Source organism: Vigna unguiculata, chromosome 9 (genome assembly GCF_004118075.2).
Source record: "Vigna unguiculata cultivar IT97K-499-35 chromosome 9, ASM411807v1, whole genome shotgun sequence".
Classification (NCBI taxonomy): domain Eukaryota; kingdom Viridiplantae; phylum Streptophyta; class Magnoliopsida; order Fabales; family Fabaceae; genus Vigna; species Vigna unguiculata.
In genome coordinates this window covers 1415891-1430548 of record NC_040287.1, presented here as the reverse complement: position 1 = coordinate 1430548, position 14658 = coordinate 1415891, and the positions used below count along the sequence as shown (strand labels likewise).

Below are 14658 nucleotides of genomic sequence, written 5' to 3'. Positions count from 1 at the left end.
TACATTACATCTATATTTAAAAATATCAATGTTAATTTACATATAATAAACTATATTATTACAAGAATCCTAGTCTATATGATACAACAAAATTTTAGAATACAAAAAAAAAAACACGGCAAATGCAATACCCCTCTTTTCCAAGTTTCCAAAAACAGAAACCAAACCCCCTCCCTCTCATTTTCTCTGCAAATTCAACTCCCCCTATCTGTCTCTCTCTGATCCTTGCTGTCATCTCACCACCTCTTGCTTCTTGATCAAATTATGGAGAAGAAGCCACACCTGAGCCTCCTGCTACCTCCACTCATAGTCTCTCTTCTTCTAGGTAAGTCTCCCCTTGTGGTTTGAAGTTCAATTTCAAAACTCAACTCGAATTCCTGCTTCCATTTAGAGTTTAATCAGGTGTTCATCCTTTCCATGTGGCTGGATGATGAATTTCTCTAGGTCGGGCTGAGGAATTCTGCTCCCCTCTCTTAGGTTGTCTTCACCCAAGCTTTAACCCAAAAATAGGTAAGGGAAGCTGACTTTTCACCAAATTTCGTATGAAATATGTTAATGAGTGATTGAATTGCTTGATTGCGTGTTAAATTCGTGTTTGAAACTGCTTGTTTGTGAAATTGATTGTTGGGTGATTCTGAGCGAGCCTGCATGTGAAGAACAGAGAGGATTTCCTGGTAGTTTCGCCCAGGCGAGCAGCTCTCGCCTGAGCGAAAATACCAGAAGATCACCTCTGTCACTACACGAAGTCTCGCCTAGGCGAGCTGGGGTCGCCTGAGCGAGATAACGTCTCGTCTAGGTGAGCCAGTTTAGCCTGAGCGAGAGCCCAGGATTTTTAATTTGCCACTGTAAGAGGTCTCGCCCAGGCGAGAGCAACTCGCCTAAGCGAGATAAACTCTCTAGCTTAGGCGAGACCCTCTAGCCTAAGCGAGATTCCCTGCAGAAGTTAGCTCCCTCGCTGTTTTGATTAAATGATGTTATATTAATTGCCTTAATATGATAATGGTTGGTCTTGTATGTGATCCTTATGCATGATAGTCAGTGTGATGGAATTGAGTGTGAATTTGGTATGAATGAGAATATGTTAGAGTTAGGATTTCAAGGGAAATTCTAAAGAAATGGTTTTAGTAAATGTAAGGGCATGAGGACTCATATTGGTGGCATCCTGACACTCCTAGTAACCATTAAGACTCAAGTAGAGTATGATGGATTACATCGGGGGGAGTAGCTGGAGGTCCTGGTCTATGAACCCGATCCGTCATAGAGGTGATGGGATTTACCTTGGGAGTGGTTGGGTGAATACCCCTTGTGCCTAAAACTCTGCAGAGTTTGGGAACCGACCTAAGTGCAAGCCACCGAGAGCTCCAATGTCACTTACATAATCCAGATATCGAGTCTAGAATGGGGTATGGTGTTATGTAGAGATGGCAAATAAACCCGTGCCCGTGGGTATCACCCGAATCCGTCCCCGTTTTGACGGGGAATCCCCGCTTTGACTGGGTATGGGTATGGGTATGGGTAATACCCGAAATTTTCAACTGAGGATGGGGATGGGGATGGAGATATATATATACCCGCCCAAATACCCGTCCCCGCTTAAATTACTAAACTATTTATAATTTATTAAATAATCTAAAAAATATATATAAATAAATAATATATTTACACATAAAATATAATATAATATAATATAATATAATATAATATAATATAATATAGTATATATACATATAAATAAAATATACTTTTATATATATATATATATATATATATATATATATATATTTACACATATACATGTAATATAATATAATATAATATAATATAATATAATATAATATAATATATATACATAATAATATAATATAATATATATAATATATACGTATAAAACAAATTAATCATTTAACTAGTGAGATCTTTTATAAACAAATTTATAACATGACAAATTTATAAAAATTTAAAAGAAATATATATATATATATATAAAAGCATAAAATATCTACGCATATACATATAATATATATACATAATAATATAATATATATTATTATATTTATATTATTATATAATATAATATAATATATACTTAAAATAAATATATATCTATAAAAATATATATATATATATATATATATAAACATAAGATATCCACACATATAATATATATACATAGTAATAATAATATAATATATAATATAATATAATATATATAAATAATTATATATATATATAAACATAAGATATCCACACATATAATATATATATATACATAGTAATATAATATATAATATAGTATAATATAATATATATATATATATATATATATATATATATATATATATATATATATATATATATATATAACATATTTCTCATTCTCTTTGTTTTTTGTTATACACTTTGTTTACTCTCTCAATTGTCTGGTTTGTTTTTCAAGATTTAATTTTGAAGGTAATTTTTCTTCTTCTTATTACATAATTTTTACTCTCTGTACATGGTTATGTTCAAATAGGTGTTCCTCAATTTCATTCTATGAAATAATTTTTAGGTTACACATTTGATTATCTTTATTTATTTATTTATTTTCATGAAAATGTTTGACTCTTATTTTGTAGCTCTTCTTTTTGTTACTTTGGTTATACACTTTTTTACTCTCTTTTAATTGTTTGGCTTGTTCTTTAAGGTTTAAGCAGATCTTCAAGGTACTTTTCCTTTTATCATAATCTTAATTATACATTTTTTTTTCCGTTATGTTATGTTCAAATGGATATTCTCAAATTTGGGTCACACATTTAATTATCTTTACTCCTTTATGATAATTTTATTTATTATTTATTTTTTGTTTCATGATAATGTTTAATTATTTACTATAGAGGCTTTGATGTGTACAAGAAGTTGGATATGGAACTCAAACCATCTAGGTAAGTTACTCAAATTTATTAATATTTTTTGTTAGTATTTTTTGTGAATTCTCATCTAATATTCTACATTTGGTGTTTGTAGGTGTTAAAAAATTAAAAGGAAAAGATGTTCTCATGAGTGAAAATGAATCTGATGAAGAAGGTACATTATATTCTAGTAATTAAAATTTTCAATTTCAATTATTATATCATATCTAATTTTTCATTTTTTTTCTATGTGTAGGTGGATCGAATGCAAATGAAACCACTGATCATTTGTAAAATTAATAAATATTTTGGTTATTATAAAATTTTAGTAATGTGTAATTTTTAGCTTTTATATAATTATTTGAATTTTATTTAGTTGTTATTTGATACTTTAATTTGAGATTTATACTATTATAATATTTTTCTTAATATTTGACATCATGAAAATCAAAAAGAGTATGTTATTTTAATATTGAATATTTTGATAGTATCATGATTTCGTTGGTGTGATTTTTAAATTTTTTTTATAAAAAATATTTAATTGATATATGGAACAATAAAAAAATGGGTATGGGTATGGGTATAAGAAAATACCCGTTACCCGGTGGGGATGGGGATGGGTCAAAAGTTGTATACCCGTTGGGTTTGGGGATGGGGATGGAGATGAATTTTTATTATGGGGATGGGGATGGGATCATGATACCCGTACCCGCCCCGCCCCGTTGCCATCCCTAGTGTTATGGTTGGAATTAATTGAATGATTTTGATAACTGTGTGATAAATTCTGATTTTCTGCCCAAGTATAGAAATTGCATGAATTGATCTTGGTTCAAGTTAGCTTACCCTTCTTGTTGTTGTGTGTTCTGCGTGTCTTCCACTTTTTGCGATGATCGTCCTTATTGAATGGCATGAGCAGATATAGGTGCAAGTGAGGATACACCACTCCTGGACAGGAGATGAGTGGTTCCAGGACGTTCCCAGTAGTAGTTGTCATCTGCTTTTCTCATAAATACTAGGGTGTTTTGCATCTCGTTTGTATAGCATAGGCCGAATGTAAGGACAATATATGTATAGTTATTTTGAGGATAATTGTATTGTACTTTATATATTGGTCTGTTCCTATCAACCACTCTTGAATTATTAAAAATTTAATGTTTTGTTTAATAGTATAACAACTATGAAAATGGGATGTTACAACAAACAACCACAAATTAGACACTAAAACAAAATATACAATTTTTTATGAAGCCAGGAAAAAAAATGTTGGTAAAATAGAATGTATGAAGAATTTTACTATAATGAATTTTAGAATTTTAATTAGTGATGGAAATATCTATCGGTAATGGATCAAACGGTAAAATTTATCAATAAAATCTTTTGGAAAATTAGAATATTTATTATTGATGAATATTTTCAATGATAAATTTTGTCGGTAGAATGAACGTTAAAATTTTTATTTTAGATTTTAACTGTGTCGTGGTAAAATGTGTCAGTAGTAATTTTTTTTTAACTTGTTAGTAAATCCGTTAATAATGGATCTTTGTGGACAAACCTTTGTATGTGAAATGTTCTTATAATTAATGATTGGGTATGATATGTGAAATGTTAAAAGAACAAGTAGTTTGTAGTTTGTATGGACTAATATTTAAATTTTATAAGTAGAATGATATAAATTTATACTAACTTATACCGTTTTTCATGTTTGTTGTGATTTATCCACTTACAATGACTATATGTGATACATAAGCAAAAATAATAGTCCAATAAGTATGTACTTTTTATATTGTATATATCCTTCTTTTCTTGAACCAATTGTTCATGTCTGTTAGAAAGTTTGTTGCTTCTTACGTCGTGCTCGAGTTGTACATGCTTTTCCATTTAAAAGGATTCACAAAGTACGAAAACTTTTATATATTATGATAAATTTATCTTCATATATCAAAGAGAACTATATTTGATGTTGTTTAATACATGTCAAATTTTAATTAGTAGTGTAAATATGCTAAACTGAAATGTTTTATAAAAGGACACACGTATGTTTAACATATATTTCCTTTAGGATATATATAATAGGTTGAAGTATTTCAAGTTATATATTTCATTCAAATATAAGATAATTTAATAATATAAAAATTTACTCATATAATAAAAGAAAAATTTAAAGTATACAATAGGATTGGGTGTACACATAACAAATATAAATTTTTATTGTTTTTCTCTTATCAACAGTATAGATATGTTTAGATTAGATGAATTAAGCTATATTTTAAATTTATTTGTGGTATCTAAGCCATTGACTATAGTAATCAATATCACTCGCACCTAACCACTAAAATAAATTTATGTCAACAACTAGTTGTCCGTTTACGTGGCCAATGTTACAATTATGCTTGTTAAGTTTGTTGGATGAATCTCAGTTTTTGTAATTTGGTAACATATAATCTCAGTTAAATATAATTTTTTTGGGTTGCGTAATAAGTTAGTAACGAAAAGAATATTACTTTAAACACTAATTTTGGAGTCACTAACTTTTAGCAATAGATTTTCAAACTTTATACTTATATTCATCCATCACCTGTTTTAATTTTTCCAGGAATCACCTTGCAAATAATGGAAACAAAATGGAAAATATTTCAACAATTATATTGATATAGAAGTTAAGGCAATGATGATGTTTCACTAACTGGACTCAATCACCAAACAAGTACAGGGACACAACAAACCAAGCACAGTTGCTATAAACAAGAAATGTAGTACTAAAAACAAGCTTAATAATTAGCCTATAATAAGATGAAGACAACAAATTTTAGTTGCCAAACAAAAGAGGAGTGAAACCAAACAAATGCAACTATTAAATATTAGAAGTGAGGCACAACAAACCAAAAACCCTGCAAAACAAAAACAAAAACAGGGGTGTAACAAACCAATCATAGTAATCGAATACGATGAGACCCCAAGCACAACAACCAAATAACAAGGTATCAGAATCTTTATAAAGAAATGGTCAAGTAATTGATATGCCCACAATACCCTTATAGTGCAAGAGTTTTGAGGAATTGGAATTTTTTTTCTGGTTTTTTATGTTGTTTATCTGCTATATTTCTATAATATATTGATTACTGTTTTAAAATATATTTAAAATGTTAAAAAAGTATATTTTTAATGCTTAACACAAAATAACACTAAAAAGCTAATAGAGAATCTGTCGTCTGGTACATATACCAGTTGGAAATAGAACATTGGTAACTCTTTCTGACAACCAATGCAAAAACTCGTCACTGAAATATTTGTCTGTCTAATTATTTATGTCATACTAATGATTACAATTATCTGATTAATTTATTATATATTGGAAAACTTCACTAATCCCGGGAACCCAGTTTAACACAGGATTAGTTAAATTATTTTTAATCCAGGAACTATAACACTATTTCAAATGCGAGTTTCTGTTAATGTTAAGGAGTAATGAATAAGACAGTAAATAAGAAAGAAGACTCTAAAAATGTTCATGGTTTTCTCCCTATAAAGTGTCGATGAGGAGAGTAATTGTTCAATCACTATCAGAAACATTGTTGAGTCTTTGTTTTTATTGAACCACTGAAAAGGGAGACAAGAAAGTTTATGGAACATCACTCAGACAGAGCCACCTTTTACATGATTTCATGACACCTAAGGAGCACTTCAATCAGACACCTAAAGAAGACAAGTCCTGTTTTATTTGTCAAAACAAAATCTACATTCATGATCGGTTCTTGCAACAAGAGAAATAAAAAATCATTGAGAATCATATAATTAAAAGAAAGTAGAGAATTTATTGAAGAAAACCGGGGTTGTATACAATATTGATACTGTATATGCTAATGCACACCCAGTTGTACAATAGGACAGTAGAATACAACAAACTTTATTAGTTTTGAGATGTATACGACCACCACTTGCAGGCTGAAACTGAAGCAGAAGATCCCCATGAAACTAAAATAGAATATAATTAATTGCTTCCAATTTTTTTGGCGAGAGGGCGAGCTTTACACAAAGCCTCAAGTGGAATTAACCTCGACAATGTGATCCAGTTGTTCTCTGTCATGTCAAGCTTTTCATCGTTAACTCGTTTCCAGTCAAAACATTGAATCAACAATCCCACAGTGTAGCTCACGCTCTGCATGGCCATGGGTTCTCCGGGGCAAGCCCTTCTTCCCAATCCGAAAGCCACCAACTTTTTCTCCTCTCCTTCTTCATCAAACCTCTCAGGTTTAAAGCTCGTAGCGTCCTTCCAATGTTCAGGGTCTCTCTGCATGGCCCAACCATTCACAATCACTATGGAGTCTTTCGGGATGTTGTATCCTCCGACAGTGATGTCTTCTGAAGACACGTGTGGAATTAGAATTGGAGCTGGGGGGTACAACCTAAGTGTCTCAAGAATGATCTTCCTAAGATAAGGAAGTTTTGGAAGGTCTGATTCATTCAACAACCGATCTTCACCCACCACTCTCTTCAACTCCTCTCTCGCCTTCTCCAACACCTCTGGTTGATTCAACAAATTCGACATAGCCCACTCCAAAGTTCCGGTTGATGAGTCCGTTCCGCCAAAAAGCATAGCCTACCGTGGAAAATTCATCATATGAAATCAGAAACACTGGTTTATATATATCGGTGCAGACAAAGCAATCAATAGATATAGATTCATTACCAAAGCAAGGCCTTTGATGATTTGGTCAGTGTAATACTCGGGTTGAGTCTCTTGCAGTTTGAGGAGATGATCGATCATGGAATTCTCACGATCCTTGCTGTTACGGTTCTCATCCAAGATCTTGTTCAAGATGGTATCGTACCTGTTGCTAATGTTCTTCAACCGCTTCTCGACGTTCTGGAAATCGAACCACCTCAGGAAAGGCAAGTAGTCACCCTTGTTGGATAAGCCCATGAGTTTGAGCATCTCCGACACGCAATCTCTGAACTCCCTGGCTTCCTCCACGTTCTTCATGTCGGTCTCCTCACCGTAAAACCTCTTCCCCGATATCATTCTCATGATGTTGTTGTAGGTCAAGTCGCTGAACATGGAAGTTATCTCCACGCGCGCATAATCCACGCTGGAGTTCCTGGCCAACCTGTTAATCAGGCGCTTGGTCTCGTCGCTCCGGATTCCGGAGAAGGAGTGGACGCGCTGCGTGGAGAGGACGTCGAGGGAGGTGATGCGGCGGAGGTTGCGCCAGTGCTCGCCGTGGGAGCAGGACCCTACGGTGGTACAGTCGTAGAAGATGTACTTCCCGGAGAGGGAGCGCACGCGGTTGGCCAAGGCGACGTCGTGTTTGGTGAAGCATTCTTGGTATGCTGCGGGTGAGGAAACAACAACCACGAGACGAGAGCCGAACCAGAGGGAAATGATTTTCCCATATTTTTGGGACACGCGCTGGAAAAAGCGGTGGATTGGTTGTTCGACGAGGTTAAGGTTGCCTATTATGGGAAGAGCATTGGGCCCTGGTGGAAGGTTTCTGAATTTTCTGCTTTGGAAAAGGAACCTGAGAGTAACGATTAGGACCAAAGCAAGGAGCGAGCAAGACAAAAAAAGAGACATGGTTGGTTCCTGGTTTTTTGCACCAGAAAGGTTGTCACTGCTATATGTGTGTATCAGTAGTTGCTTACACTGATGCGATATGCAGCATGGGAAGTGGCCTTTATATAATGCCCACTCATAGAGTCATAACTTTGCAAAAACATGATGACAATGCCATTTTAGCACAATATTTTACTAAACTTTGTCTTGGTCATCATGGTATTAATTTCATCGTAAATATAATTTTTTCTTGTTGAATTTTAACACAAGACAAGGACTTTTGGTCCATCAAATAATCAAAGGTGATTTAAAAAATCTTCATAAAATCGTTGTAAGCAGAAATTGGAGGTAGTTGAGGTTAATCGGTGGTCGTCACCTACCACTTCTCTTCCCTCCATTGTCATGTAGCAAGCATCTCACAAGTCCATAGTTTCTTATACATCCATAGATTTTTCTGCATGAACAGAAAAACAACACTGTATGAAAAGGTTTAAAATGTCTAACTCTATAAATTTAAACTGTTTCATAGTCATATTTTATTTCTTATAACTTTTTAGGTTAATTTAATACTAACTTTTGATGATGATAAAAATAAAAACTATATATTACAAAAATATTAAGCTGTGTATCAACTTGGACTCATGTATCGTCATGGTGATTGTGATGAAAGGAGGAGGATGGCGGCTTCAACCATTTGCAAACAGAGAACTGTAGTGGCACAAAAAAAAGACTATAATGTGGAAAATAGTTTTAATAATTGAAATAATAATTACAAGTTAATGAATCATTGTCAATCAATAATTTCAACTATGAATTTATATATATACGTTTGCCTACCATAAAGTATAAGAAATATGTTCCCACCATAACCACCTTTATGTTGATTCTCTTATATTTTTTATGAAAATACATCTTCATTTTTATATCATCAATTTGTCTTATCTTCTCGTTAAGTTCTCTTCCAACTCGCTCCTTTTTTAGTGATTAATTATAAAATTTATTTTAAAGGGAAATGATTTATATTTAGATAATTTACTTAGAAGAAAAATTAGTGAAAACAGTTAATTTTATAACTTTCCAAATTAGTTCCATAATTAGCCTTTGAATATGAATGACGGAGAAAAGTAAACTACTCATGCATCGTCAAAGTCAAAGACTCGTGTAGTCTAAAATGTTATAAATATCAAGAGAAAAATGACTGCTATCGTATATTTTAAAGTACACATTATTATTTATTAACGATATTAGTTTTCTTCTTTATATTTTTGGAAATATTTCACTCTCGAACTGAGATTACAGATATATTTTAACTGTATATAAAATAATAATTTCATCAAATGTAAATTAGTTTTAATTTCGAAGAAGTAAAAATTGTCTTTCAACAACGACGTTATAATTCTTTTTAATAACAAAGTATTGTTTTGGATAATTAAAATAAATATAAATAGAACCTTCAGAGAATTTGTGTAGTTTGAAGTCGCATGTGGTTCAATTCCATTCTGCTACACCGCAAGTGTAGACTTTTCAATGCAAAACATTTTGGGCAAATGAAAAATTTCCTTGTAGTTGGGGTAAGAGTAGTTTATTAAACTAGTGAATTTCCTATATTAAACTGTAGTTTTTAATTACTGATTTTCTATAAATAAAATCTTAGAAGTTAATGTATAAAGTAAAATTATTGCATAAAAAGACCTTCAATAATTTAATTATTTGATACTCCTATACAATATTATTTTTCGACTTCAGTTTTGACTTTGATTTTTAGGAAATTCGAGCTTCGCTGTTATGTTCCGCATGCTTGTATATAAAATAAATTTCTATATTACAATATTATTTTATGTCTATCAAAACAGTACTAATTTAAACTCTTTAACAAATATAGTTTGAATTTGAGTCAGAAAAACGTAGGTAGGAGTAACAGTTTATAAAAAAGTGATCAAATTAATGTATTTTTTTAAAATTAGTAATATGAGTAAATATTTTATACGAATGTCATCCTGTCAATAAAGAAAATACAACTTTACACTTTTTTTAATTAGATATTTAAATATTTTGTTTTGTTTTGTTTTTCTAGTCATGCTTTTCACGTAATGCTTTAAGGTCTTCGAAGATTTTTTTTATAATAATTAATCTGTATAATGTCATAATCAGAAAAGAAAAATAAAAACAATATTTTCATTGCGTCCAACTACACCCACTTTATATTTATCTATATATTCTTTTGACCATTTAAGCTATTTTATATTCATCTATATTTTTATTAAATAATGTCCTTAAATAATTACCAAGTACTTAAAAAAAATTATGTTACAAAAGTTCTTGCATTACAAATTTAAAACATAACTTACATATTTCAGAATATTTGTTTACTACAAATTTTAATTATAGTATCATTTATATATCATAAAAAGAAATAACTTATGATAAATTATAACTACATAAAATAATCGTGTGCTAGTTATACTTTTCCATAAATATAAGGGTTAAATATGTTTTTAGTTCCTGAAACTTCAATAAATTTAAAAATTAGTCTCTTTTCAAAATTTTATACCAATTTTATTATTTATTTAATTTTTTTTAATGTCGGAAATTCTATTCAAGTTCAAGGCTTATCCGTCAAAATTGTCTGTAATAAAAGCAAATTTGTCTTTCAAACGTATATTTACATATATTGTTGTCATGTCTCTTTTAATTAATGAAAACTGTTTGGTGAGTGACATTGGTAAGAAATGTTAAATATGACAACTATATGTTTTTTATTTGCAGCACTGATCGTTGTCATTATAATGATGTACACTTCTGTAATACTGGATATTTTTTATGATTTTCTGCTATTAAATATTTGGCTTAAATATTTTTCTGGTTTTCATTTTTGTAGTGTTTGTTGCGAATGGTTCTCATTTTAACAAAATGTTTAAAATGGTCCTCATTTTCGCAATTCATGTTTTATTTGGTCCTTTTCTGTAACCCCGTTTAAATCATTAAAGGAGCATTATACAGGTGGCACAGTTTGTATTAGGGTGTGTTACATGTACTGTACAGGTTGGGTAATTAGATATTTAGGGATAAATAAGTGAGCTAGGGTTTTGGTAAGGAATGTTTGGGCAGTTGGTGAGTTTTGGCAATCTTGTTTCTCCATTCCCAATTGGTGTTGTTGCAATCTTCTTCTTCTTGCAATCCCATTATATAGGTATGTTACGGTCCCAATCTTCTTCTTTTACGTCTGGTTGTAATCGTTGGAGGCAACCGTGTTGTATCACTTCGTGCACTGTTGGTGGTTCAACGAGAAATGGATTAACCCCGATTTGTAGCTGCAGAGAGATGGCAGCTGTGAGGATGGCAAGAACTCCAAAGAATATTGGTAGAAAATTTTGGGTACAATTTGTCTTTATTTTTGTGTTAATAATAAATTGGTTTTAATTTTTGGTTTATTGATTTACAAAGTGATGGTTCTAATAATGTGGGCTGCAACTTTTTCAAATGGTGGTGTTGATGAGAAGGATGTCATCATCATGACACAAATGAGGCAGATTAATGATTTGGAGAAGTCATTGAAGGTTGTTGAGAAGAGGCTGCAATTAGTAATAGGGTTCACTTGTGTTGTTGTTGTATTATTCGTACTGTTATTGTGTGTAATCTTTTAAAGTCCAATCTGTTTTGTACTATTGTTAAATGAAGAAATGAATTAGTTTGATTATGTTGATATTAGTCCCAACATGTTCAAAATGACATCTTAATATGAGCATTGAAGTAAGTGATATTGATCTAAGCTTGGGAAAAATTAAATTGATTTAAGTCTAGAAGAAGTTAAATTTATAGCATTAATTCATCATCATCAAAATGCACTACATCAATGTTTGACAAAAGTGAAATTGAACGAAGTTCAAGGAAAGTCAAGATGCAGTACATCAATAATGAATTCTACATCAGAAATTTCAAAAAATAACTAAGACGTTTGTAGCTGCTATCATGGCCTCCTCCTAATCTGTAATTTCATCCTAAACTGCTGAGATGGTTCTTCTGGTGTTGGTAGTGGTGCTGCAAGGAAGAAGAAGATTGGGACCGTAACATACCCATATAATGGGATTGCAGGAAGAAGAAGATTGCAGCAACACCAATTGGGAATGGAGGAATAAGATTTTCAAAACTTACCAACTGCCCAAACATTCCTTACCAAAACCCTAACTCACTTATTTATCCTCAAATATCTCTAATTACCACACATGTACAGTACACGTAACACACCCTAATACAAACTGTGCCACTTGTACAATGCTCTGTTAATGATTTAAACGGCGTTACAGAAAATGACCAAATAAAACACGAATTGCGAAAATGAGAACCATTTTAAACATTCTGTAAAAACGAGGATCATTCTAAACATTCTGTCAAAATGAGGACCATCTGCAACAAACACTATGAAAATGAGGACCAAAAAGGTATTTAAGCCTAAGTATTTCTATAGTATTTAATAGGACCACAGTTTCTTTTCTATTCGTATCTGTTTTTCTTTTTATATACATATTTGTTATTATAATAATGATGTACACTTATATTATGGGATATAGTTTATTTTTTTTGGCATTAAATATTCTTTTTTGGTATAAAATGAGATTTTGTGATAGATTTATTTCGGTGGTTGTAATTTAATCGTGTTGAGGGTATTGAAATTAAGAGATTGAAGAGGTTATCGAGATAAGTACATATGAAGTTATAAGATAACTTAGTAGTTTAAGAAAGAAAAGAGAGAGGGGAAGGTCAGGGTGAGAGAGATTGTGAATTTAACTCTCATGTTAACAAAACCTAATAATTAATAATTGTCGATTAAAAAATTTGAAAATTGAATCGAGAAATAAAGAATTACATTGTGAAAAACGTACTCCAAAACATGACTTTGGTAGGCATAATTGACATAAATGGCCTTATTTGAGAGATATTATATCAAAAAATATAAGATTTTACCACATCTCTCATTTTCTCATCATTTTTATTATTTTTGTTCTCATTCATCATTTATCATGTATTTCATCCAATTCACTGAGTACTAAGCTTTCAAGGTTGGTTCCATAATTTCATTATGGATTCTAAGGTTAAATTAAAATAATTTCTTTGTTCTTTTGATTATTGTTGTGATTTTCATTTATCTATGTCTTTTGCTTCTTAATCGAATAGAAAGTAATGATTTTAAATCTATATGCATACTAATGATATGAGATGAAGGGTTTTTAAAATCAATTGAGACTTTACTTTGATTTTATTTAGAAAGTTTCATGTGATTAAATAAGTTTTTACCAATAATTGAGACTTTACTTTGATTAAAGGTGATCACTTTAACTAAAATTAATCAAGACTTTACTTTGATTAATTAAGTTTTCTATTTGGTGAGGAAACAAAGGAATAGACATGATTAGACATAGTAAAATTTAATTGAAATTGTACTTTGGTTGAATTTACTATGGATAATCTAAAAGTTCTCACTATTAATTGATATTGTACTTTGATTAAAAGTGAAAATGCCAAAAATGAATTGAGATTTTACATTGATTGATTTGTAAATCTACAATAATAATTAATTTAACAATAATCTTTAGATAACCGATGATGAAATCTATTTTAAAAGTAGTGGAATTAGCTTGTTTTACTACAATTGTTTCAAGGTCTTTTATTAATCTGCTGCTTCATTTATTCTCAAAGCCTTTACTAAATATTTGCATATCATTCATATGGTTTAATTGCATTAGGATAGAATTTAATAAGAGTAAAATATAATCAATTTTGTATTCGTTGGGATACGATTCAGGGTTAACTTAATCCTATCTAGTTTGTGCACTACTAACTTGACAATACTGAAGTTGCTACAATAATTAGTGGTAATTTGATCGTTTCATGACAACGATATCAAAATTTGGCGCCAACTCGTCCACTCCAAAGATTGTGATTGGCCATTGAGGGTCGAGAAGTTTAAGACCCGGGGCATATGCAGCCGAGGCAAAAAGGGTCATCTTTTTGCCTCGGTTCTCAATCGACGCATATCCCATCATTATTGCCTAGGTTCTGATGGCAACAAAAGTGTAATATGCGTTATAAATTAAAAAAAATGCACAAATGATCTTTCTCTCCTCTTCTCTAGCATTCCACTCTGGCCTTCCACACCATCTTTACCACACGAACCACGTCGGAACAATGCTAATGAAGTAGATCAAAAAGCGTGACCACGAG

At 31.3% G+C, this 14658-nt stretch overlaps 1 protein-coding gene and 1 long non-coding RNA gene across 2 annotated transcripts; one reads left to right on the top strand and one right to left on the bottom strand.

Moving 5' to 3' along the window:
• The first annotated feature begins 137 nt into the window (after positions 1–137).
• LOC114196332 lies at positions 138–2703 on the top strand. Its single transcript, XR_003606657.1, has 3 exons — positions 138–325; positions 445–510; positions 2684–2703. It is a non-coding gene; the product is annotated as an uncharacterized LOC114196332 (long non-coding RNA).
• Positions 2704–6677: 3974 nt separating this feature from the next.
• Positions 6678–8548, bottom strand: LOC114164214 (isoflavone 2'-hydroxylase-like). The gene is made up of 2 exons (XM_028048792.1): positions 7576–8548; positions 6678–7485 (listed from the first exon to the last, which is right to left on the bottom strand). The coding sequence occupies exons 1-2, from the start codon at positions 8458–8460 to the stop codon at positions 6877–6879; spliced, it is 1494 nt and encodes a 497-aa protein (XP_027904593.1). The 5' UTR covers positions 8461–8548; the 3' UTR covers positions 6678–6876.
• Between the last annotated feature and the right edge of the window lie 6110 nt (positions 8549–14658).